The sequence below is a fragment of the Tachypleus tridentatus genome, chromosome 11 (assembly GCF_004210375.1).
Source record: "Tachypleus tridentatus isolate NWPU-2018 chromosome 11, ASM421037v1, whole genome shotgun sequence".
NCBI lineage: Eukaryota > Metazoa > Arthropoda > Merostomata > Xiphosura > Limulidae > Tachypleus > Tachypleus tridentatus.
In genome coordinates, this window is record NC_134835.1 from 58937368 (window position 1) to 58964655 (window position 27288).

Sequence of the window (27288 nt, forward strand, 5' to 3'; positions counted from 1 at the left end):
AGGAATGTATTTCTGTCAAGCTAAGACGATGTGAAATTATAGGCATCATAAATATATATATATCAGCTAATATATAGATATATATACATTATAAACACCGATTAATTGAAGTTAAGGTCACAAAACATGATATGTCTGTTAGTCTGAAGATGTTAAATAAAAAACAAAAAGAAAAGAAAAATAAAGACAAATTTAAATTTTATATCGTAGAACTATTTCTCTGCTGATTAATGTGCTAGCGACATCCTGGTCTAAACCTGAAAAACGAGTACTAGACAGAACATTAGAAAATACAATTCTTCACGAAGCCAAATGACGCCTTCAAAACAAAAATATGTTTTAGTAAACTGTATTTTTAACACCTGGAACACAAAACAAGCAGAAAATATTTTGGGTTGGGCTGCCTATATATTTTTCTGGCATTTATGACATTATGATTCTGGTTGCATCTATTCTCTAATAAATACGGAATCAAAAAAACCCACTAACACCTTCATAGTCATAGAAGTTGGAGAGTTATGGCTGTAGAATCCACCTCTCTCCCCACCCAAAACCTGACAAAAAACAGTGAAGGGGCCGCACCTCCGATGGAAAACAAAACTTCTTTCTTTTTGTTGTAAAGAAGGGATGGCAATATGGCCGAGGAAGTGTAAGATGTCTAAGTGTTTATCGTGCTAGAAATATAGTTGATGTAAATGGGATAATGATGGCATTATATAAAACTAGTGCAAAGAGTGGGAAGTCATCATAAAAAACAAAGCTGTAAAACTCGAATCGGTCAACACGACATGAATATTTGCCAACAAGGACTTCTGCCTGCATACCCATTTATGTATTAGAAACAAACACAACAAAATGAACATAATCGGTGGCCAGATCTTCAATACATGCATCTTTAAAGTGTAATTTCTATTAAAGTACAGGCAACTGTCTGGAAAAATATGGCTTTTCGAGCGTACCGTACCAAGGTTGTTGTTTTTTGTTGTTTAAATTGCTTTTCCTGTTCCTGTAACACGGGATACTTCTTGACTCCTCCCAAGCCTGAAACAGCGTGATAAAATCATTTAGATTTATTAATAAAAAGTTTAAAAAATTAAACCATGGACTCGGTGCTGCCAATATTTATTAAAGAATGAAAGAATAAATATTTTTCACGTTTTTTTTTGCAACATAAAAGTCCTTACAAAGGTCTTCGATAATTCTAATCAGGATGACTTTGATTATGTCTATGATCAATGCTGAAACTTAACATTAATATAATGCCACAGAAAAATTAGAGATCGATTCTTAATCCAAATATAAATTTTCTTTTTGTTCCATTGAAGAGCTTTGCTAATCTGTATCAATGTAGCTATTTTTTGAACTTATTCCTGGAGAACAGTTTTATAATTTTATTCTTTTGCTTTTATTTAGAAAAAATCATAAGGCATTTTGTGTATGACTCTATTTTTAGTTTTTTTTTAGTTTAAATTAATTTAATAGAAAATATTGCTAAGTGCTTGACAATCTGGTTAGTGAAGATAACATAATTACGGTAATTATCATAAAGGAAAATCATTATAAATTTTAAAAGGTGAAATTTTCCCCGTTGTAATTTTCTGTAGAAGACAAGGTAAGTGCTATGATATATGATATTTATGAGCTGCTTATTTTATATATGTAATAATATGTTCATGTATGCTACATTTGTAGCTCCCTTATATTTACTTAGTTGTCTTCTCGACAGAAAAAGTGTTCACAATCTACGGAACGAAAAAAAGATAGATTCTAGGCCTTACAATTTCTTGTAATGCCTCCTCCCTCAGTGGCACAGTAGCATGTCTACGGACTTACAAGACCTAAAACCAGGTTTCGATACCCGTGGTTGGCAGAGTACAGATAGCCCATTGTGTAACTTTGTGCTTAATTCAAAACAACAACACTAATGGTATTATATGTAATTGTCCTGCAGCAGCGTGTCCAATACGGGAGGCTTTTTATACAATACACTGAGAACAATGTTGTACCATTCTTCCCTAGATACTTTCCAACCAAAGTCCATCAACCTTACTGAGATAGCAGCGGCGTAGATCTTGTTTGACTAACAAAAAAGGCACATAAGCTCATGCTTTGTACACCTGGTAATTTGACTTGTATGGCTACGAACGGAATACCATAAATTAACGTTTTTACTTGGCAGCCCTTATATATTAACTTGTACGTGTGGCTAGACTTATTTCGATGGAGCCACTACCTTATTGGCATTCAGTCAGTATAAAGCTGACGTTTCTTCCAAGAACAGTGGTATCGGCAAGCTAACCTGATTATATCTAGAATCATTGGTACTTTTCTTGGCTTTTCGAAAGTTTAACTTTAACATGGAGACACATGATATTAATTCCTCGACAATGTTTTTACCTTAAATTGTTCTGTATCGTGTTTGAAGTGTTGTGTCACTGACTTGAGAATAATAAATCTCCTGTTCAAGCCTCTTAAATTGACACACGCTTCGTCCAAAATTATGATATATGTTTTGTATGAAATTAAGACATACTTCGTGTTTGTCGCATGCCATATACTGGTTACACAGCTTTAGAAATTTGTGTTTCTTTTTAGTTCTGCTGAGTGCTTTGGGAACAACTTGAAAAACAAAGCTCTTTTTCAGATTAAATCGAGTAAGTGCGTGAGATGTATCTTTATTTGCACTTACAAGGAAAGATTCGACTTTAGGTTGTTTAAGTTACTTTCAGTGACAAATTGCTAAACTTTATTCACTGTCTCTAATGTGTGACTACTATCTGATTGCAAACAATTTGCTGTTATCCTGTTGAAATCTAGTTTTACTGACAATCTTCAATAATACAAATATCCTTCTCTTTGAAACGTTAAAGTTTCTAATGTTTTATGTTGTTCTAATCACAAGATATGAGAATCATGTGCTGGAAAGCCAGAAAACCAGGAGTCACTTTTAGGTATCATCTGCATTTATAAAACACCACACTTCAACTTCATTATAAAAATAAGTCCAACGCTTCTTTTATGTACTCAGAGGTACGAAGATGTCCTTGAGCAAAGTTATTGGATATGCAAATTGTTACTACGAATCACGGACAACTTTTGTGTACACATATGTGTGTGTGTGCGCGCATAAATTTCTTATTGCTTTCGCTAACAACTGTCAAGGTATCAATAAAATGAATTTATTTTATTAATGATATTGAGTAACATGATCTAAATATTAATAACGGGAAATATATTTGATCTTCTCGGGAATTCGTCTTTTGAATATTGCGTGTTAAATAAATAATGTGTCATTCATTTAGTCTGTATGTATAACACTTCTATTTGAATAATCGTAAAGTTCTTACAAATTACGCCCTCTTGATTGAAACGCGTAAAATTTAACAGTGATAAGTACACAAGCGAAAAGATGGAGAAGAGCTATTATCCATTACCCGAATTTTCAGACTCGAAATCATTTGAAAGATGCCAAGTGACTCAAACCAAGGTTAACACTTTTGTTAAGAACGATCGTGGTATGAGACTTGAGATAAAATGGTTGAAAATATTAGCGAAGAGTGACTGGGAAATGTTGGAGTTATGCGAGTAGGAAGGAATTACTTATCCTCTAAGTTCCTTTCCTTCTTAATTAATATATGTTAATGCTTCAGAAAATACATTATTAGCACATCAAATGTATTAACTAACCGATAAGAAACATGTCCAACTCTGATGTTACTTAAAGCAAAATATTCGGTGAACAGACAGAAAATTGCTCTTTGCATAGCTGATTTTCTTTCAAATCTAATCTATATAAAAAATTATTATATGTCACTTCACCTTACGTTTGATATCTCGTAATAGGAGTAATATAAAAAGATAAAATGCATTTATTCAGATAGAATAGTTTGAGTACTGTCTGCCTATTACGATTTTAGAGGTGGGGAACTAGAGGGCCGTGAGGGAAGTGTGTGAAACCTTATAGGTTAGTGAATGTTGAGATTATAAGTCTAAATTAAAGACGTAGTGTGGGATCAACTAGTCTAGAACTAAGAGTATAAAATTTATCATGAAAGCAAAAACATCGTTTAGTTTTAATTATTATGGGGTGTTATAGAGTGGTTTTTAACTATTATTGGCTGTTACGTAGTGGTTTTTTTCACTATTATGAGTTGCTATGGTATTTTTTTACCATTATGTGATGTTATATTTTACCTATTACGGGGTGTTATAGAACAGTTTTAACTTTCATGAGATGCTCTTAGTTTAATTGGCTCAAAAAGGAACTTACCATTGTTTGACTGCCTTGACTGCACCTTTGTTGGTGAAGCTTGATTTCGTAAGTTTATTTATTTCAGTTAGCTATGAAATGTGAGGTTAGGGTTTATAACTTTGTTTGAATGGTAGTATTTGTCCAATAAAATTTTGACGGGCTATACAATAGTTTTATAACTTTCATAATAAATATCGCTTTTCATTTTTTTATACTAATGCTTTCACAATATATATAATAATCACTACGTCCATGAGAGAAAACTAGGTGGAAATCAACAGATAAAATGCTTAATTTATGTAAGCACAATTTAGTAATGCAACAGTTGCACATAAAAAAGCACATAATATACATAGAATCTGGTTATTAACTTATCTTTCTGATTTTGAGTTAAACTTGTCTTTTTAGTAAATTAACTTACAACTTTACGAAAGACCAAAGTTTTTGAAACATGAAGTATTTGTTTGTTTGTGAATTTGTGCTAACCGTCCCTAATTTAGCAGTGTAAGACTAGAGGGAAGGCAGCTAGTCATCACCACCCACCGCCAACACTTGGGCTACTCTTTTACCAACGAATAGTGGAATTGACTGTCAGTTTATAACGCCACCACGGCTGAAAGGGCGAGCATGTTTGGCGTGACGGAGATGCGAACCCGCGACCCTCAGATTACGAGTCGCACGCCTTAACACGCTAGGCCATGCCGGGCCTGAAGTATTTGAAAAAATATCCTATATTTCAACAACTTACGTATTTACGTACAACGTATTTACATAAATATTAGTTATACTAATTCGGATAATAAAAATCAATTTTATAGATGGGAATTATAAACCAACTTGACGCTGTGAAATCACACAGTTTAAAACTATTTATATGTTAGGAAAGAAATGATTATTTAAAGAAATTCATTTTTCTAAAAATCAGTAGTTGGTGGTTTATTATTGAGGTATGTTTCTGTTTAATTGGTTTATCGCATTTCTAAAGAAAATTTCCTCTGAATTATTTCTTGTAACGCTTTTAAAATGACAGGCTTTGTTTAATTAACTTATCACTTAATTGTACCATTCAACTCCATTTATGATAAATGAGTCTCAACAAGCTCGAAATATAGTAGATCCTTAATTAAGGAAAGTGGTGCCTGTTTCGCGAATAAAAATGACTAAATGATACCTCATGTTTTATTGTCACTCTTTATAAATATTTGTTCTATACTACGATAAGTTATCGTTTTAACTCTTATAAACCTCCCATAATAATTCGTAAGGTTCTAATTTTAAGTTGGTAACACGTAACAACAAAATCTCATTTTTTGTTGTAATGTAATCTATGATATTATTTTACTTCATATATTCTTGTCACACATTCGAATGGTATTGGGTTTCACTTACGTTCAAGATTTTTTATATAAGCATCCTTCTTCAACCAACAAATTCAATATCTATAGTTTGGACTAATTTTTTCAGTTTTGAAATTTATTACTACGTTGTAAACATATCTTGTAAGGTATCGGCGAGCGTAAAATAATGATTTATCTAAAGTTAAATGCTTGTTCGAATTAAAGAAACCCAATCATTTTAGAGAATATAACTTTTGTTATTTCAGAAATAGGAGATGTGCTGTTTTTATGTAAGTAAAAATAATAATAAAAAATAAGGTAAAAGCAAGTACACAATGTAATTTAACAGTATCTTTAATAAAATTATTTCATAATCTGGTGTGACTGTCAGAATTTCTGATTCTTTAAATCATAATTTCAGCTAGTTATTTTTTTACTGGAAATCGAATTCAACAGCGATTGTTGTTCTCTATTTATTGTTCAAATTGTTGTATGCCATTTCCAAATTTTATAACCAACCTCATTTACGGAGGAGAAGGCCTTAGATAATGAATTATGGAAATAGCTTAAAGTTTCTGTTACAGAAAAATATATTATGTTTGTTCTTTTTTTTTTTTAAATGATGGTCAGTTTTAAAGATATACAATATCTCAGCTCATTACTTGATCTCTGAAAAACCTCGAGTATGTCACTATTTTTCAGGAGTAGTTTTCAAGCTGATATTGACAGTCATTGCATTAAAAGTTATCATTAAATTGTTTTACAGTACTACCGAAAGACAATGAACTTGTTTCATACAAAGGCCAGACATGGTCAGTTCGACCTTTTAGCCGTAGGAGTGTTATAAAGTTACGGTCAGTCCCATTATTTATTGATAAAAAAGTAACTCACGAGTTGGCAGTGGGTGGTGATGATTAGCCGCCTTCCCGCTAGTCTTACACTGTTAAATTAGGGATGGCTAGTGCAGATAGCCCTCGTGTAGCTTTTCACGAAATTCAAGAACAAACAAACATTTTATACACCTCTATTTTTATATATATTCGGAAATATAATGTGTACACTTAGAACGTGTTTTAAATTTGTAGCCAAAGATATATTTGTTTTACAATTTAGCTTGCACACAAAATCCTCGTATTTTAACGATAAATGAAACACCTAATGAACCTAAAACTTCGAAAACAACTATATCTAACAACTATATAATAACTAACAACTATATGACTATCTAGTCATATCATTCACCTCTGGGAGATCATTCATACTAGTATGAGGTATGAATACTCAATGGCTTGTAATGTCTTGTTAACACCTGGATACATCACAAGTGCAAATTTTTTATACAGAGATTAATTAGTAAATACACGCAAAACAACTATAAAAATAAGTCGTTTTTCTATGTTACTAAAACTTGTGTTTCCCTACGTGTAACATTAACTTTTATGTTACTAATACAGAAATTGTTTGCACCAAACGTTTTTTCTCATATTAGATAATTTCGTAAATGTTTCAACTGCTAGGAGGGGAAATAGATTTTAAGTCACTTTATAAATTAGTTCAGGCAAAAGTAAATTATATTTGAGAAAACATCTTATAAGTGTTACCTTAATGAATCAGAGATAAAATGTCAAGTGATTTCAATCAAGACAACGATAATGGTAAACAGTGTGTAATATTTCACCATGGATAAAATTAAGCAAGGGTCGGACACCATGAGAATTCCAGAATGGATATCAAGAGATAACCACGAAATTCAGAAAACCAAATTTCCGACCTAACGTAGCGAATAGACAGAATGATGGAACCACTACTGCTCTTTAATATCTCAAATATCTTAAATTTATCAATAGAATTAAACGTAACAGTAATTTTTGGAAATAATTTAACGACTATATTGAAAAAATACTCTAGAAATATTTTGTAAATTTGAAAATTACGAATTTTAGCTTGAAAGGCGCCTTAAACACACCTGGAATTAGCAATCAGGTGAGATGTCCCTAGAATATAGGTATAGCTGTCCCTAATTGTGACTGCTCACCAAAGTGAAAAAAAATCAGTTAGCAATACTTACTGTCACAAGAGTTTAGTACAGTTGTTTGAAGTGAATAACGGGATTGGTTGCCAGTTTTACACACACACATTCACAGTTGAAGTACAATTCGTATTTAGTGACATAATGAGTTTCAAACCCTAGATCTTTCAATCTGTAGTATAATAACCAATGGTCACGCCTAATAGTTTAACGTCTTTAATGGATGCCTAAGTCCTAGGTGTTATAAAAGGCTTTCACTCTTTTTTTATGCGCAAGAAATGAAAACACGGCTAGTAACGATGGAGCCTTAACAGCTTTTGACTTTTTTAATGACTATGTCGTGATTCAAGGTGTGTCCTTCTACAAAACGGCTGCGTTCTATAAGTTGTGAGAAACACATTTATATATCTTTATATTTGTAAGAACAAAATACCAGCTCCTGAAGACCTTTAAAGGTTACATTACAAAAAATAATAGAAAGGTTATTGCATTCACCATCAACAAAGACGTCCAAAACAGAATCGCGATTATACATTTTATGACGAGCGATTAACGTACACTTAAGATATCGAATACATTAATACACATAACATGTATTAATAACATGTTCCAATAGAAATTTTATAATCAATTGAGCATCACCACAAGTTTTTATATAGACATTATTCATCTATCAGTGATTCACAAACAAAGTATTAACAGCCCATGCCAACATAGTACTGATACAATGACGAAGCATTTAAACAATGATACATTTACTAAAATAATTCTATAATATAAAAGTCAAGTATATAGTAGCTAGAATAATTTAATGACCTGTGAAATCACTGTTAACGAGTGTATAGGCAAAATATTTCCTATAGTATATAATAACTTTATTGTTCACAGAATGAGAAAGGTTCGACCTTCAATATGGTAAACTGTGCATGTTGTGCAAATGGACAATCATTATCAGCCTGAATACTTACTTAATAACATGAGGTGAATGCTAATACGTTGTTGACGTAATTGTAATGAGCCAAACAGAGTTAAAATATTGTAAGATTTGATGACTTGATTTATCTTACATCTTTCATTTATTTAGGTTTGACGTCAGTGTATACTTGCTACAATAGTGTTTTATGTGTTGTTGTTTTTCATATAAGTATCTAGTGCCATACATATAAAAGACAAAAAAAAAGTAAACTATCAAGATGGTGAGAAATAACTGCTTTTTCAAACTTTGAATCCATATTAAATAAGGGAAGGCACGTAACTAGCTTCATTGGGTAAGGCATATTCATGGAACTGTTAATGTCCTGTTATTATATGTAATAAGCAATACTATTCAAACTACATGACACTTTGAGGATACATATCGACATTACACACAATATATGATATGTAATACTGAAACATTACGCTGTTACGTAAGTATAGTACCTAACTAATTTCAACCTTAATACCGCACTAATGACAAAAAAGAGAACAATGTATCCTTGCTACGTTACAAGTTTGAACATGTAGAAGTCGTAGACTAAAGGCCAAAATTAGTTATGTACTGTATTTTCGTACGAGGATTTTTGGGGTAGTCAAAGTGTTTGCTTTATGTATTTGATGTGAAATAACACGATTCGTTTTGGAAAGATAATTAGCCAGTCCAAAATAGATTATTTTTTGTTCCGTATAAACTCAAGGAATAGTTTCTCCGTTATTCTAGTAATGCAGATTTTGATTAACTTTGCTTTTAAACCTATTATAAATGTCATAGTAACATTAAAAATAAACAATATTCACTTACGTCCACTTGGGAACTATTATTTTTATATTTAACATAAGTGAAAGTGAATCAAATTTTTAAAGTCACTCCTCTTGCGGATAAAGAAAGTTAGAAGTTAGTAACAAATAGGCAAAGATCGTGTGTGTCACGAGCAATGTAGACTGTGCTTATTTATTATATATATATGTATGTGTGTATGCTAGGTGTTCTTATTTCAATAGAAAATATAATTTTAGGCCTACGCTTATTGTGGTATTTCATGTTAAGAAAATGAATTTAACTACTCACTTGGAGTTAAGTACATCATTTATCACGACTGTTTCGTATTTATTTGTGAAATTTCGATGATATCACAGTTTATTGATGTTTTTATTGAGAAACTACGTCTTCACATGTACGAAAAGCGTAAAGTCACTTTGAAACGATTTAAAGGTTTGTTCCTGTAAAGAAGTTAACATTATTTTCCTAGGCCCATTCCTTCTAACATCAATAACTACTACATATACAAAGTACAAGTCAACTTTAACTAGACTTGAGGAACAGTGAAACTTTACAATATCATCATATTAAAATAAGTCACTTTTAAATAGACTAGGTAATAAGTTAATTTGTAAAAAACTACAACATTTAATATTACTAATTAGATATTTGAAATAAGAGTTATAAGTTAATAAATAAATTAATTTATGTACTGCAACAAACTAAATAAAATGGTTAATTTTATCATTTGTCTGAAATATTAAACTGGATTAGAGAGCAGATATTTGAAACACTCGAATACTGTCACACGAATTTATTTTGTTAAACTGTATGGTAAGCCACGACACAGACTTTATCTTAATCTATTACGAACATTTGCCACGTGTTTTATTCTGTGTTCAATGACTTTCTAAACTACAACTTTTTTTTTAACCAGTACATTAACTCTTTCTATATATTTCCTTCTTAAGTAACAAATGTAATATTTATATAAACAGTTAATCATTTCCACTTGTAACGGCACTTAGTGAGTGTTTTTTTGTTTGTTGTTTTTAATTTCGCGCAAAGCTACTCGAGGGTTATTTGCGCTAGCCGTCCCTAATTTAGCAGTGTAAGACTAGAGTGAAAACAGTTAGTCATCACCACCCACCGCCAACTCTTGGGCTACTCTTTTACCAACGAATAGTGGCATTGACCGTCACATTATAACGCCCTCACGGCTGAAAGGACTAGCATTATTGGTGCGACCGGGATTCGAACCCGCGACTCTCAGATTACGAGTCGAACGCTTTAACCCACCTGACCATCTTAGTGAGTGACGTGTAGGTTTTTATTTCTCTCGTGAAGTACGGCCATGTCTGAATCCTATTGACAAACTGTACTACGTATGATGTTAAGAAAGGTTATATCAATATTAAATTAGACTTTTGTAGCAAACATATGTATTTATTAATTATTCTTTTCATAAAAACAAGAACAGTAACAAAACAAAATACTAACAGTACCTTGATGTTATGACTGAGGTACCACATTTACATGTGCTTCATACTTTGTAAACAAAAAGAAACATGTAGATATTCTATCAGAAAATGTTCAATGTCTTAGCTTTCATGCTGGCTGTCAATCGTGTAGATTTTTATTTGCTATCAGTCAAAAAGACTAGCGTTAAGGTCGCTGTTACGATGCGAGAATTTTCATAATTTTTTTTTTTGCATTTTAAATATCAGTACGTTTTATACTTTCCTTTTTGCTTGAATGAAGACTAACCACGCGTACCAAATTAATTTCTAGACAACTCTTGCTCGCCAGGCGACGAAAGCTTCATAAAAACGCACACCGTACATTCGTTTTTAATAAAACCAAATAAGTTGAACTTGAAATGCGACATTAAACTTGCTGATATTCGAACATGTAGTTTAAAGAGAGCTTGATTGTCGTAATTTTTTTAAATATAATATTTGTAAAAATGAAATGCAAATATATTAATGGTCAGTATCTTAAAAGTTTTCTACTTAGTGACGGTGAATCTGTACTTAAGATATTTACATGCAACGTTGTTAATTAACTAAACAAACTTAATAAGAAAGGACCATTTGCTAGTAATTTATTAACCTAGGCTAAAAGTAATAGAATCACAGTCTTAGTGAAATTTTTTATCAGCATGACATATGTCATATTAAAACTGGGACCGTTTATTACAGGGTATTTTTATAGCAAAGCCACACCGGGCTATCTGCTGAATCCACTGAGGGGAAGAGAACCTCTGATTATACATTGTAAATCCACCGCTGTACCAGCTGGGGACCCCCTTGTTGGAATAATAATGGTTGTTTTATGGACTCCAGTTTCTCAGTACGACATTTAAAAATTACATCAATAAAGATATAACCAAATTCTCACGTGTAGTCCTAATTGAAGTTGTGTTCTTGTTGTGAGGAGAGCACTTTTATTTAGAATTGTATTCTGTTACAAACTAATCGTTGTTGCATATACAATAATTATTTTTATAACGGTACAAAGTTTGAAATTCTATGTGGAATTTTGTTTATGGTGTCATTCAATAAATGGTGAAAAAGTTTTGGTCACATACATAGATATTGACATACACGCTACATCCATATAGTAAGAATGATCAAATAACGTTGATGTAGATCGGGAGCTGTTCTGTTTAACTTATTTCTTTTTCTGCACTATGTTTCAAATGGCTTTACCTTACTTCTAGTTTTAATGAATCTTCTATTCTTATCAAACAACTTAGCTTACGTATACGCGTATTTCTTGACTCTAATGAAAATGTATCAGTTGATTATAAAAAACGCATAAAATTTCTCTTAAAGAATGCGTCTGTTCATTTCCCCGTTGAATGTTTTTTCAGAACTACTTTTTACTTACTTTTTGAAAATAAGTATACACTATGCTGAGATAGAACATCCCTGATTACAAACTTACAAGTTAAATGCAGCCTTTTCTTTAAAGTGCCAACCTATTAAAACTAGAACTTTTTAACTTTTATTGTAAAAATGAATTTTGTCTAAATATTATGATTCACAAATCTGAAATGTCTATAGTTCTATAGTTTTTCTAGGAAAATAAAAACTGTCTCTTTAAAACAATTTTTCCACAAATTTCAAGCAGCAGGAATGAAAACAATTTTATCTTTCATGAATTGTATTGTCTGTTTTTTGTTTTTTTTTTGGAAGAGAATGAGCTGCAAGTTACGTTAGTTTCGCTTTTGGTGTAGTTCAGTAACCAGTGACAGTTGTGCTGCCGTCTATGCTGTTTAGTAGACGTTATAACACAATCTGTTCCACGTATATGGTTATCTTACAGAAGGATACTCTAAATACCCCATAGAACAATACCCTTATTTTGATAAATAAGAGCACCCAACCGTCTTTGTTAAACGAATCAACACTTCTTGAAGAAAACAGCATTGAAGGATAATGGCGTACAATAAACAGGTATCGTGGGATGTAGCGAAAAATCAAATAAAATTATCAACCGTAAAGTAATTATAAAATACATTATTAAAGATCCATGTATGACTTAAAGGTGATTTTTGTTTGAGGACTTTGTTCACGATATAATTAAATAAACAGTTAAAAGTTAAATTTTTATTGATATAATCGATTTAATAGGAGCTATAATTACAAGTAACGGGCATATTAATAAATAAGTCAAGTATGTATTTCAAATTTGAAGTTACCCTTGTGGTACATTATTAAACAATCATTTTTCAAATCAGCTAATAAACAGGATGTAATGTGACTTTGATATATGATAGATTGTGTTGTAAGTGGAACATAACAAGACGAGAGGATTTGTGTTTTCGAAATCCATATCTGATTCTCTTTTAGACCAACACATTCAATGTTTTGTCATATCATCTTAAGAGATATATATATTAATACATATTGCCGATTTTGGGCCAAAAACAAAAAACGAAGCCACAACACGATATAATCTGACACAAAAAGAAGTACAGTTGAAATTGATCTAAAGAAAAAATAATAATTATATGGTCAAAGTTCAAGCCAAATGACGTTGTAGGTCAAAGCACTCAACTTTTAACCCTAAATTGATCTTTCGTAACAGCTAACTAGTTTGATATTAGCGTTTATGTTATGTCTCATAAATGAAATATCACCAATGTCATTTGGTGCTATGACCACAGACATTTTCTGTTGAGAGCTAAAGAATAATAAAAGGAACTGGCAAGGGATAATTTTATTTATTGTTAGTTTCATAATACTTATCTCAGTTTTGGTTCTTATGCTAATTTTCATCAAGTTATATATCGTCTATATACCTCATACGTAATTTATGTATAGTATTAGCACTCTTTACTTATATATGTATATATTAACAAAACTATCATTTTTTAAATAAAAACAATAGCCCACAAGTTTGAAAATTTTGTTTAAGGTCAGGAGTTTTGAGAATTTTATTAAAACATACTTTCATATTAGATCAGTCAGGACGCGAAAAGGAAAATAAGCTATAATTAATCTGGTAAAATATTGAAGACGTGATATTGAGTGGTCATTGTATGAGACTGAGCCACAACAGAATCTGCGATTACTAAGTAACCGTAAGCTTTACTAGAAAGGATTGCTGAAGTATCCGTGTGTCCATAAACAGTGCGGTTTTGGACAAAACAGTTCCGTAGTTTACAAGTTCAGTTTCAGTTTTTTCTCAGGATTTCTTTACAATTAATAAAGTAAACATCTATACTTATATCGCATAATAACGCTTACTTCAAATCTACACGCAATTGACAGTAATATTCCTTCTCTTTTATAAAACATGACAGCTAGAAACACTTTTGACTACTTCTGAAATATCTTGGGGACACGGTTTTATATTTTCAGATCAAACATATTTTGCTACAAATATCTGGAAACTTACTCAAAAACTATGCTTTACAAAATTCAAAATATGACATTTTCATTCTATGTTTAATTGTTAAAATTTGGCATTTTCTAAACAAAATTATTATTCTGAATTTCAATATTGCGATGTTCATCTATTAATATCAAAATATAAAGTGATATACATCAAATATAAAGAAAATTACAAAACCATATATTCAACTCAGTATAGCGTATAGACCGTTTTATTAAATATTCCTTCGAACACTATTCTGTTGACAGTCTACTAAAAATTCTAATAATTCCTTTTTGTACCTTGATAAATAGAATTGCTAAAGTTAACACTTAGAAACAATAACTTGTTGCGTGCTGTTTTGAGTTTTAACTTCTTTCCTTATTGTAGATTTTTTCTAAGAGAATAATGTTGATTTAAAAATAACTTATTACAGAAGCTTAGTATAACAGCGATTCATAGAAATATATTTGACATAAGGTTTCAGAAAAGTAAAATGATTATAGACCTTATTATAGTTCATTCTTGTAAAGCAAAGACACTGAGCTATCTGCTGTGTCCATTACGATAAATTGAACAACGGATTTGAACGTTATAAGTCCGCAGACTTACCGCTGGGTACATCTTATTATAAAGACTTATTTCTTAAATACTTTTACTTTATTTTTTAAATCTGAATCCCGCTGTATTTACTAAGTTTTCGAAATATGCTCCTGAAAAGCTGACAAAACTCTCATTTTTGGAAAAGATTTTGTGTAAAATAAGTTCATTCCACCCTCCCAAAAAGTTTAAACATTCTATTATACCACGTATTACTTTTTTCAAATTTCACTCCACTCATCCAAAATAGAATATCTGTTCTCAACAGAAAATATTACTTAAAGAAAACTGTAGCAAGTATGTAATGAAATCAGATATGAAAATGGTATCTCAGATAATACCATGGTAACCATGAGAAAACAAATTTTCCAATAAAATATAATACTTTAGGAACGCTAGTAATCGAACATTAAAATCAAAGAAGACTCTTAGGGAATACTAAAGCAATATGACGAAATACTTATATGTCACAAATGTTCAGAACGTTCTGCAGCTATACCAAGTCTGGCAATACTCAAAGCTAACCATGACGACATCTGTAACATGATAGCACGCCTGCTGAAATGTGGCTACAGGAACGAAGATCTCATTAAGCGATAACAGCTGTCACTCACTAGGATGCCAGTGACATTTTTATGATCAAGATTTCACTATTTTTGCTACTGAAAGAGAGAATACAACTGTAATTAACAGCCTGGAATAGATGCTGCTGTAAGTGAATATAATATAATGAACTTATGAAACGTGTACACATTTTTTTAGTTTAGTAACTGTATTATCATGATTATCCTAATCATGTGGTTATTAACTGATAATATCTTATTATGCAGAAATAATTGTGTATTATTTATGTAACTACCAAAACTGTTAGTTCAAGCCTATCCTAAATCGATAAAGTTAAATCACTTGTTTTTTTTTTTAATTCTCTAACTTCAAAGTTTTAACGACGTATAGAAAAACATGAATCAGTGAAAAATCAACACTGAAGAGTCAATACACGTTTGTTTGTTTGAATATTTCGTTTGAAACCGCACAGTGGCTCTCTATGTATAGCCTTCCATGATTTTAAATTGATAGACTAGAGGCAAGAGAGATAGTCAACGACACCCACTATCAATTCTTGTCTTCTGTTATCCGACTGAACAGTAAAATTTGACAATCATTATTATAGCACACTGAAGGTACAAATGCTCTGCAACATTTTGCAGCTCTCAAATTCATAGTACTGAAGATATAACCAATAAGCTAAATCTGACCACTGATACAAGACATAAAATTATAAGTGTTCTAATTATTCATCACTGACTGTGTAATTGGGATTACGGCCGAAAATGCCGTTAACATTTAAAATACTCCATTGATGGAACAATAAATTTTCATCTTAATAACTAGAAAGTTGGGAAAAGTATATTTAATTAGCTAAACTGATTGCCAAGTGGATTTTTATTTTTGCTTCAAGTGAATAGCTTGCTCTTAAACTTAACGTTAATAAAATTTCAAATCTAAAACGAAAATAGCACATCATACCACTAAACAATTTATTTGTTCCTCATTGTTTCCTTATTTGTGTCACATCCTCTACTTTTTTTTTCTCAGTAATATCATTTTGGAAGCAACATATTTTTCGAATCAAGCTAACCTAATGTAAACACGATTAGTCTATTTGACCGACTTCGTATTCGATGATAAGCGTTAACTATAATTCCATTTTGCTATGTGTATCTACATGAGATATAGCAGATTTTAAGTAAAATATATAAGTCTCTTGTATACAAAAAGACATACATTTTACAAAAGTATTTTTACTCAAATTGTGTCTGTGACACCGGGGTGTCATGTTTCAAACTGTGTTCACACCCGCCACTTACAAACTAATAAGACTAAATTTAGTACATTTGCTCAGGTACGAGATACAGGTGTCCTAATGTTTTTGTTTTTTATCGAGTACCTACACGTTTGGAGTAGCTATAGAAGGAACTAGGGATAACAGAGTAGGTTTAGCAGTATATCAAAGTATCTATGAACCCTGCACCGGAATGCAAGTATTTTATATTGATGAAGTTATGAAAGTTAAACAAAGGTATTGTTCTTTCCGCTCAAGAACTACAACGAGACCTCCAAATTTGCTTTCAAATAGTACGTTCAATTTATTTCACATGTCTCTTTGGTACTACAATATTTAAGATACAAACATCCCCAAATTTCTATTGTTTAATACTCTAAAGTAGTAAACCCACTTACTATAAGATTAGTTCTGAGGAAGCAACAATTACTGTATTTCCAGACGTTAATAACAAATTCAGTTACTATAAAATTAGTTCTAAAGTTGCAACAGTTGCTGTGTTCCTAGACGTTAATAGCAAACCATCTTTCTATAAGAGTAGTTCTGAGGTAACAAAACTTACAGCATTACAAGACGTTAATACCAAACTTACTTATTATAACAATAATTTTGGTGTATCAAAAATTCACATATTGCTAAAGTGTAATGTGCTAAATATGGTAGAGGTTAGGTTTGAAAATATAAACACTAAGAATTTTATTGTCTTGAAAAGTCAAGTGATGCGCTTTAAACTAGCGGGTTATGAATGTTTAATAGTTCTTGGTAACTCGGATTTTCGGCTTGTTCTATGTTGATGGGATACACTAATAAAATATATGATAGCATTCTACTTATGTGTCATAACTTCGCTTAGTCTTTAAGGTTAAGATTCGGTGCAATCTTAGTTTTGGTTCATTACCATCTTGTGGAAGTCTTTCGATGGAGTAATGATGTTTCTCTTGTTTTAATTATGTAAGGTCCTGCCACCCTATCTTTGTATGAATTGCATATCCCGAAAAGAGCATATCAATTTGACAACTACACTAACTGTACACTTGGATAGCACAGTTATTTAATAATTCATAATTCAAGGCTCAAATATTAAAAATGAAATATTATATTTCTGTGCACATTTCCAAAACAAGACATTCTTATAACATTAGCAACACTAATGTTTATGTCTTCCTATTAATCAGTACACTACCTATCATTTAGATATTCAAACTTCCTCTTATTTCTGAGTTTTCCCCACTTAGAGACCCAACGGTAAATCTGAAGACTTATAACGCTAAAACACGGGTTTAGATACTCGTGGTGAGAACAGCAGATATGGTATATTACCTAATTTAACAACAACAACAAACTAACTAACGTACCAGCAGAATTTTTACCGCGAAGAATACTACAACATATCATAGTGTTATAATCAGGATTTAATTGTGTGATCTATTACATCTTCCAGTTGTACCTCTGACCAAATTAGTTGTACATCAGAAAAAAGGAACTCCGAAACTTATCAACAAAACTTTACTTGCATACGGAAGCTCATTACACTTGTATAATAGGATACTGACAAACAACGATTAATAAGCATAATGAAGAAAATAATTTTATGTGGAAAATATGCTATTTGTTCCAACAGAACATTGGTTTGTCTATATACATGAAGAATATAGACCAGTCTTCCGTTGAACGAAGTAATCGTGGTGAACTGAGACACGACGTCACTGAACCCAGTTTGAAGACGTGACCTTGGATGCATAATTGACAATGTGACTCACAGAATCTTCCACAATCACATTAGTTATAGATGTCTGCTGAATATTATTTATAAGAACGAACGTGGATGACTTTATGACATTATATTACCAACATTTTCACCATAGTTATACGACTGCCTTTATTTGCTACATGACATGTATATATTTTATTGAATATTGACCGTGAGTGTGTTGATAAGTCACTGATTTATGGTTTTGTCGATACATCAGTTCGTTATTTTTTTTGTGGACTGTTATGCCTCTGACATAAGTATGAAATTGGTCCTGCCACAATACGTTATGACTAGAACTGTACGATCATGAATCAAATTGTACACTAACTTATGATGAATACCATTAAAAACTAACAAATAAAAGACTACTTGAAACTATTTTCAATACTGTGTATTGAAGGTGGACCAGACTTATCTACAGTAATTTACAAATTTAATGTAATAGAGGGCGTTTTAACATGTTGAATCAAAGAATCTCACGCATGTCTTTATTCGATCTAACAGCAGAGCATATCTATTCAGTCATTGTACTAATCCCGCCCACTGTTTGTCCAAAAGCCAAAAAATTGTAGGTGTATTAGACACTTAAACATATAGCAAAGAACATCATTAAAATCGGGAAGAGATAAACTGAAGGGATAGGACTTCACTTGGATACTGTTAGTTAAATTAAGAGTTTGTTTGTAACTAAGCACAAAACTAAACAATTAGCTATTTGTGCTCTGCCCGCCACAAGCTGGACTTTAACGTTGTAAGTCCGTAGACATTCGCTGTACCACTGGAAAGCCAGTTAAATGAGATATAATAAAGTATAACTAAATAATACAGTGATGTTTCCAGCTTTTGAAAATTAGATGATAAATTAAGGTATGTTATATCGTGTCGTATCGGTAAATATTATATGTATATTCAGTCAAGATGGCTGAGCTGTTGTTGACGCTAAGACTTTTTCAGCTAAAAGTAAATTTGGATGTTGCATGATTTATAGCAGTGATGAAAATACTTCAACATTGCATTATGCATTATAACTCAGTACAAGCATTGACTGCACCAGGGCAATTTAACAAGCGGTCTATTGGTTCCCCTTTTCACAAGAGTGTTCTGGTACTGACCACAAAATTTGAATTATTTATAAACAAACTATAAGGTGCTTTATAAGATGCTCATTCCATAGCCAACATCATGACTCTTATGTAACAGGTACAAGTTAAAGTAATGGATCACAAGCTTTAGAACACCTGAAAACTACATATGAACTCAGAAGTGAACCTTAACAGCAAATCGTTCGCAAAGAGTTGTTAAGATCTGGGAGTAATGAAGTTTCCCACTTCATAAAACCACCTCAGTCACTTACCTTGTAAAAAGGGTTGTGCAAATGTTCGAATACATACTTACCGCCTGCACCATTTAAAAGAAACTCACCTTAATTACTTCAATATTTAATGAAAACTTATCAAATTAACAAATAATAATCCACTAGCTGTTTGCCAACCTTCAAGTTAAGTTAAAAAGCCATATTTGGACGTTACTGTATGATAATTTATCCAGAGCAGAAATTTCCTAGCACTCATAACAAGACTTAAAATGGCTAAATCAGCAATGTCTGATACATACACTCAGTGAGCATTTTATTAGATACACCTATCTAGTACCGGGTAGAATCCCATTTTGCTTCCAGAACAGTCAGAAGTTTTCGCGGCATGGATTCAACAAGGAGCTGGAAACATTCCTTAGTAATGTTGGTCCATGCTGACTCGATAGCATCAAGCAGTTCCTACGTGTTAAATATGTTGACCACACTTTCATGCTGCGAATCTCCTCTTCCAATTTATCCCAAAGGTGCTCTATTGAATTGAGATATGGGAACTGTGCAGGCCATTGAAGTCACTGTCATGTTCGTGGAAACAGTTTGAGATGATGCTTGTTTTGTGACATGGCGCATTATCCTGATGGAAGTAGTCATTGGAAAATGGGTAGACTGTGGTCATAAAGGGATGCATATGATCAGCAAGAATGCTCAAGTACGTTGTGGTATTCAACTGATGTTTAATTGGTATCAAAGAGCCTAATATGTGCCAAGAAAACATTCTCCACATCATTACGTCACCACCAGCCTGTACCGTTGACACAAAGCAGAATGGATCAATGAATTCATGCTGTTTACACAAAATACTGACCATATCATCTGCTCTTGATTCGTTAGATTACGCAACATTTTACCAATCTTTAATCGTTTAATTTGGTAATCCTGTGCCCACCGTAACCTCATATTCCTGTTCTTTGCTGACAGGAGTGGAATCCGACGTGGTCTTCTGCTGTTATAGCTCATCCATTACAAAGTTCGACGCGTTGTGCGTTCAGAAATGTCTTTCTACACTGCAAATAGCTGTTGTAAAATATAGTTATTTGAGTATTTATGGCCTTTCTGTCAGTTTGAACGAGTCTGGCTATTCTCTTCTGACCTCTCTCATTACCAAGTTGTTTGTATCCACAGAACTGCCGCTACTGGATGTTTTTGTTGTTTTGTTTTTTCTTCATCATTTTCTGTAAACTCTATAGAATGTAGTGTATGAAAATCCCAGGAGATCAGTAGTTTCTGAGATGCTGGAATTACCCACCACATCTGGCACCAACAATCATTTCATGTTCAAAGTCACTTATATCACACATCTTCCTCCATTCTAATGTTTAGTTGTACAACAGCTGCACTTTTTGACCATGTCTACATGCATTATATATTTAGTTGCAGCCAAATAATTCGCTGTTTTGGTATTTACTTTAAAGAGCTGGTGTACCTAATAAAGTAGTCACTGAGTGTATTTATATTCTGTCAGCTTTAACAAGCAACACTGAGACGAACGAGTGACAACAGTAACCTATGGTAACTCTCTACAAAATAGTAATTATTGAATCGTAAACGAAAGAGGCTCGTATCTAATTATATGATAAGTAAAATAGCTCAATAATAAGTTGTAGTGAGTGAAAAACCGCAGTAAATGGAAGGAAGTCTTGATACCAGAGAAACTAGTTTTGTCACATTGGTGTGTCGTCTTCAGTCTTATGATGTCTGTTGAATATGGCGTCAGACTGAAGAGGATGCACTACCGTGTCAAACCTAGTTTCTATATTGTCAAGACTCCTGAAAGATAGAGCGGGTTCATGACATGCAGATATGTATTGAACCATGGATAAGCTGTCTGTAGCTGTTGCATTACATCTGCCATCTGACTGAGTAGACCTATAAGGATCAAAATATGTGAGAAAAATGTTGGACAACAATAAAGATGACGATATATTTATAGCCCTAAATACAAATGTGTAGATCCCAGCTAAAGTAGCACTTTAAATATTAATATTCAGATGGGTACAGATGTTAATGTGATCAATACAACTAAGTCACAGAGGAAGCCTTTGAATTCAATAAATGATAATAAGATTCAAATATGAGAACAGTTAGTACAGCTTTAATAAATACCTGAGACCTGAGACATTCAGTGTTTTCAGCTGGAGCACCTAAATCATTGCATAAGTTAAATGAGAGCTGTAACTATCGCCTTCTGAGACATAATCAACCGTTAGTTCATCAAACGATTTTTCATGGCCAGTTCATGAATAAAAATAGTTAATATAGCGATAAAATGCATTAGCTTAAGAGAGGTATGTCCTTTGGTTCAAGCCTTTGCCAATGTGAACGTTTCTCTCATTAGTTGAGAAACAATAATAAATAAAAAACACAAAATATATAGCATAAAACAAGGATAACAGTTTCAGTCATTTAATAAAAGAATTTTTTTTAATTATTTTTAGGCCTGGCCATTAAGGCGTTTAACTCGTAATCTGCGTATTAGGGGTTCCAGTATAATATTATTAGAAGCTGTTAAACTGAATGTGCTCGCCGTGAAAAGCATTGTACAGTGACTGTTAATCCAATTATTCAACTAGAGAACAAGAGTTGGCGACGAGTGATGTCCATTGGCTATCTTTCCTCTTGTTTATCAGTTCTAAAGTGTAAGTGTAAATAGTTCTTGAGTAATTTTGAGCAAAATTGAAAACAAAACAAATTTTCTCATATTATTTATACACATGCTCCTGGATATACGTATATCTAAAGCTGTGTGTGTATTCTTATAGTAAAGTCACATCAAGCTGTCTCCTGTGTCCACCAAGGGGGTTCGAGCCCCTGATTTTAGCACTGTACTTCAGAAGAGACTTACCACTGTCCCAGCGGGAAATGTGTATCTGAAAAGAAAGCATTATAATCTAATACAATGAAAACCATTCGTATGTGACTAGAAATGAAACTGTTTTAAGTTCAAGCTGAATCCAAAGCGAACAGATGAAGAGTGTGGAACACAGATGTTTTGTCATTTCTTTATTTATTTATATGTTTTTCTTCAGCCAATGAGTTTCTTGTTCCAATATACATTAATATTTCATACTTTTCTCCATAGAATTTGTTTGCTATGTGTAGCTATATACGTAGACATTTACAAACATTCATTATTCCTTGCTTATTTACTGCATGCACTTCAAAAAATAAATTTAATTTAACCAGCTTATTTTCACATTACCCTTCTTGGACCGGTGTATCAAAGCCTTGATAAAACTGTACCATAATTTCAGTCTGCCCACTCCCTTGCTTTGTTGGTTTATTAGTAAGTCTGATGACCTGTAAGTATAAAAATCAGGTTTCCAAATTCGAAAATGAAGAGCATTACAAGTAGCTCATTGTGTAGCTTTGCTCTTACCAAGAAACTCTTAGTTTGAATTATTGGTACAAAAGGATAGGATATAATGAGACAAGAGTTTTTACCACCAACCTAGCCATTGCAGAAATATACTTTGCCACGTGCCAACATAGTTACTGATAAGTTTCCTAAGGAAACCGCAACTACAAATTAGTTAGGAGTTGGCTGAAGTATTATGACAGAAATGGTTTTATAATAGCTGTTAAAATCTGTTCGAAACATTTTCTTTTAGTAATTATAGTACAAATATTAACATTCTATTTTTACTTTAACTAAAGACGAGACATTAGTACGTGTAACTAGTTAGTGTGATGCCATTAACTGGTCTTTTTGTACCTGACACAATAATATTCCGCTTTTTCTTCTAAAGTGGTTGGTTGGCGATTATATCAACTTCATATTTTAAGCCTTTCATTCACACTCTTAAAAGTAAGAATCATTCTATTTTTGTAAACTTGGCGAGTTTGAAGGACTTCTTAAGTATGAACTCCAAGCTAGGCCTTGAAGGGGTTATAAAACTTCCCATACATGTCAAGTTCATAAACTTGATTCTCAGCAATGTAAGCACATTCAACATTCATTGTATGTTTTATTACCGTACATTATTTTGAGTTCCTTTTGCAAATTACGTATTTTTATAGCTTTGTTCACAACTATTTATCTGAATTAGTTTTACCTCGTGTTGGCTCAGCAGTAAGTCTGAGGACTTATAACTTTAAAAGATTAATTTTAATACCCGCGATGGGAAAAGCACAAATGGCCAATTGTGTAATTTTATTATTAACAACAAATCAACAAAATCATTTTATTTTATTGTATTTTTATGTTTTATTTTCTTTCTATTCATCATTTGTTATTTACTTACATGTTCCTACTGTTGTTTGTTTTAATGAATGAATTTTGTTTCTGTTTTGCTATAAAATTTATAACATTCCAGTATAACACTCGTATTGGTTTCAATTATGTATTCATATATGAATATATAGCATGCGTTTTTACAAAGTATTGTGATAATTAAATTGTACAGATATCTTCACGGTATCCCTTGATGATGTCGAATATTCAGAAGTGATTTGTTATCGTACTTTCGGTGAAGTAAACTTCTGTTTTGATTACATTTTAATTTACTTTAAGTTTCGTTTTCATGATGGTTTGTGCTTTTAATCCAAAATGTTTGTTGTATGTTACTTTGAGCTGCTATTTTGAAATACTTTAACTGTGTATGTTTTGATCTTCAGATCACTTGAAAGAAGCTGAGGAAAAAGAACTGGGATATTCTTATTACTACACGCTCTCTTCATTAACTTCTGAAACATAAATTTTCACACGTTTCTTAAGTCTAAGTTGGCCCGGCATGGCCAGATGGTTAAGGCACTCAACTCGTAATCTGAGGGTACGCGGGTTCAACTTTCCGTCGCACGAAATATGCTCGCCCTTTCAGTCGTGGGGTCGTAATAATGTGACAGTCAATCCCACTATTCATTCATAAAAGAGTAGTCTAAGAGTTGGCGATAGGTGGTGATGACTAGCTACTTTCCCTCTAATTTTACACTGCTAAATTAAGGACGGTTGGCGTAGATAACTCTCGTGTAGCTTTGCGTGAAATTAAAAAATAAACAAGCAAGTCTAAGTATCGTTCAAAATCTACTGTAAACTTGTGCCTTACGTATGATATGTTGAACTTCATTAATATTCTATGTTATATAGGTATTCTCATTGGTTCGTTCGGTTTTGGATATTAGAAATATGAAGCAAACTACAGCTGTAACTAAAATGGACTAGGTGATGTGATGTAACTTTTATTAGTTGTTATTGTGTACAGTTTGAGTGACTGTACACTGCTGTCGGTCATACTAAGAGGCCTCATCTCACCGGGAAGTGATGTCACTTAGTTTCACTAAATCATAAATCATAATTTGAGTTGTTTGTGAATCACGCTGTCTAAATGTTTGTCCACCCGAGGCAAATCCTCTTACTTTGCAGCTTTCACTACTACCTGTATTAATTCACTGTTCAGTAATTTCCTCACCACATTTCATGAGCTTATGTCAGGTGTGGTTTACCTACGTGTTTTTATTCTCCTAATCCAAGCATGCTACAAAACAGGCTAATCAAATACATAACAAGAGAAAACGATAGAAAATTAATTTTTTTAAGCGTAACTCTAATAGTTCATATTTTACCTATAACTGAAAGATGGGATAAAATGAACATAGGTACGTCATAGAGCATACAATATAAATACTTTAAAACAATGTCAAATTTACATTATGTGTAGAAAATCTCGATTTAACATGTTATCATTCTAATAGGTAACGACTGATTGATTTTTTATTGTCGTGTCTGTTCATAGTATTTTCATGCTAACTAACTTAAAAAGTTAAAGTTCATTATTTATTCTACCTAAATTTGAATTAAACACAAATACAACTGAAACCACAAATCATTGAAGACTTTCGAAGTTTCCTTTATTTTGACACAAGAAGTGAAATTGTTTAATACGATGATCAAAAGGGTGATGTTAAAGTCGCCCGCTGATACAGTGGTAAGTCTACGGATTTACAACGCTAAAATTAGGGGTTCAATTCCCCTTGGTAGACACAGCAGATAGCCCAATGTGGCTTTGCTATAAAAAACACGCACGCGATGTTTAAAACAAAAAATAAAAATTTTGCGTGCACTAATGTAATTTATGAGATATCATGCTTTTGTATTTTTCACAGTACGTTAACGCTACAATATTAAAATACACACTATATCACTAATACATTTCCAGCTTTTTACAAATGAAATAGCTAAACAAAGAGGGATAATTATAAAAATTCCCTTTATAAATACGTTAAAACGTTACACAGTCACAAGTCTACAAACTAATTTCTGTAAAACTTTTCAGTGTATATTCAAATTAATAAAATACTTGAAGTACATGATGCGTATATATATGAAATGTAACTTAAAAGAACATCTTTTATGAGTTACGTGTGAAACAAACGAACCCAACTGATCATTTTATTTGACCTTATACTGGTAACACTTGAACTTAAGAGTTCACAATTCTTGGAAAATTGTGCTTATACAAAGTAAAAATAAGGAAAATTAGACACAAGTTAGAAAACTTTGCATATTGAAAGTTTCATTCATACTTTTACCTTCCCTACGTGTTATGTTCAAACTGAATAATTAATCGTCAACAAACTTAACTTTATCACAGTTATTGATCAATATTGTTCATCCTCTATACTTTAGGTACGACAAATTGAAAAACTTGAAACGTGAGTAAAAACTTTTGTAGTTTGGACAAGACATGATTTTAGTCACGTAAACTAAGTGTTTTCCACATATTCTGCTGTCATTTGAGTAAGATAATATATGATATCAAAGTTGCATTTTAATATAACAATTCTAAACAGATACGCACAGTATGTTTTGTTGATCCGTTATAAGATATAAGGACGTGTAATAATTTTAGAAGAGTCTCATTCTTTGTTTGTTTACTGCTAAGTAATAAAGATATCTACACTTACCTTCTCTGTAATAGCTAAAGTTTCATATTCATGAATAACGAGGCCTTGTCAATTCTGTTGTCGTTTCACCAAAGTCGAAGCAGGTGCAGACACTGTCTCGGCATTTGTCAACCTAGCATTTTACTTTCGTGACTGATCGCTAATTTATAAGTTCTGTCCCTCGGACTCTCTTCTTACCCGCCCTACTTGCTTTTCACGAGATGTTCACAAACTGCTTGATACAAATTACAGTCACGGACATGCAGTGTCAAGTAATGGTTCTCCACCCCTGGTCTCCCAACCTCCACACGACCACGTGTTCACCATTCTGTGAAGTTCTCGCGCGCGTCTCGCGAACTGGCCAACGCACGTACACTATAAACGCAAGTCAGGTACAAGAGAAAGACGGGGAAGCCCAAGAAATTCTTCACTAATTCCTGGGTTGGAGGCTATTTCACAGATACCCGCATCCGATTGGACGTTATTCAAATACTTTACTTTATGGTCTCGGCATAGAGAAGACACTGTATCTCCCTAAGATAACTTATATTTAAATATACAAATATCGCCCCACATAGTGTCCTTTTCATCATTTCAGAAT

The 27288-nt window shown here is 32.5% G+C and overlaps 1 protein-coding gene across 8 annotated transcripts in view; it reads right to left on the reverse strand.

The window, feature by feature from the left end:
* LOC143232235 (interference hedgehog-like) overlaps positions 1–27288 on the reverse strand; it is a 99278-nt gene that overhangs the window by 40998 nt on the left and 30992 nt on the right. For 2 of the 8 annotated variants that reach the window (XM_076467401.1, XM_076467398.1), the window contains exon 1: positions 26709–27061. The exons of 2 other annotated variants lie outside the window; for them this stretch is intronic. Coding sequence is in view for 1 of the 6 variants with exons in the window: in XM_076467397.1 (XP_076323512.1) it covers positions 9666–9684 (19 nt within the window). In the remaining 5 variants the exon portion in view is untranslated. Of the gene's footprint in view, positions 1–9665; positions 9818–23007; positions 23106–26708; positions 27073–27288 lie in introns of those variants that run through there. 4 more of the 8 variants (XM_076467397.1, XM_076467399.1, XM_076467400.1 and 1 more) reach the window with 4 other exon arrangements.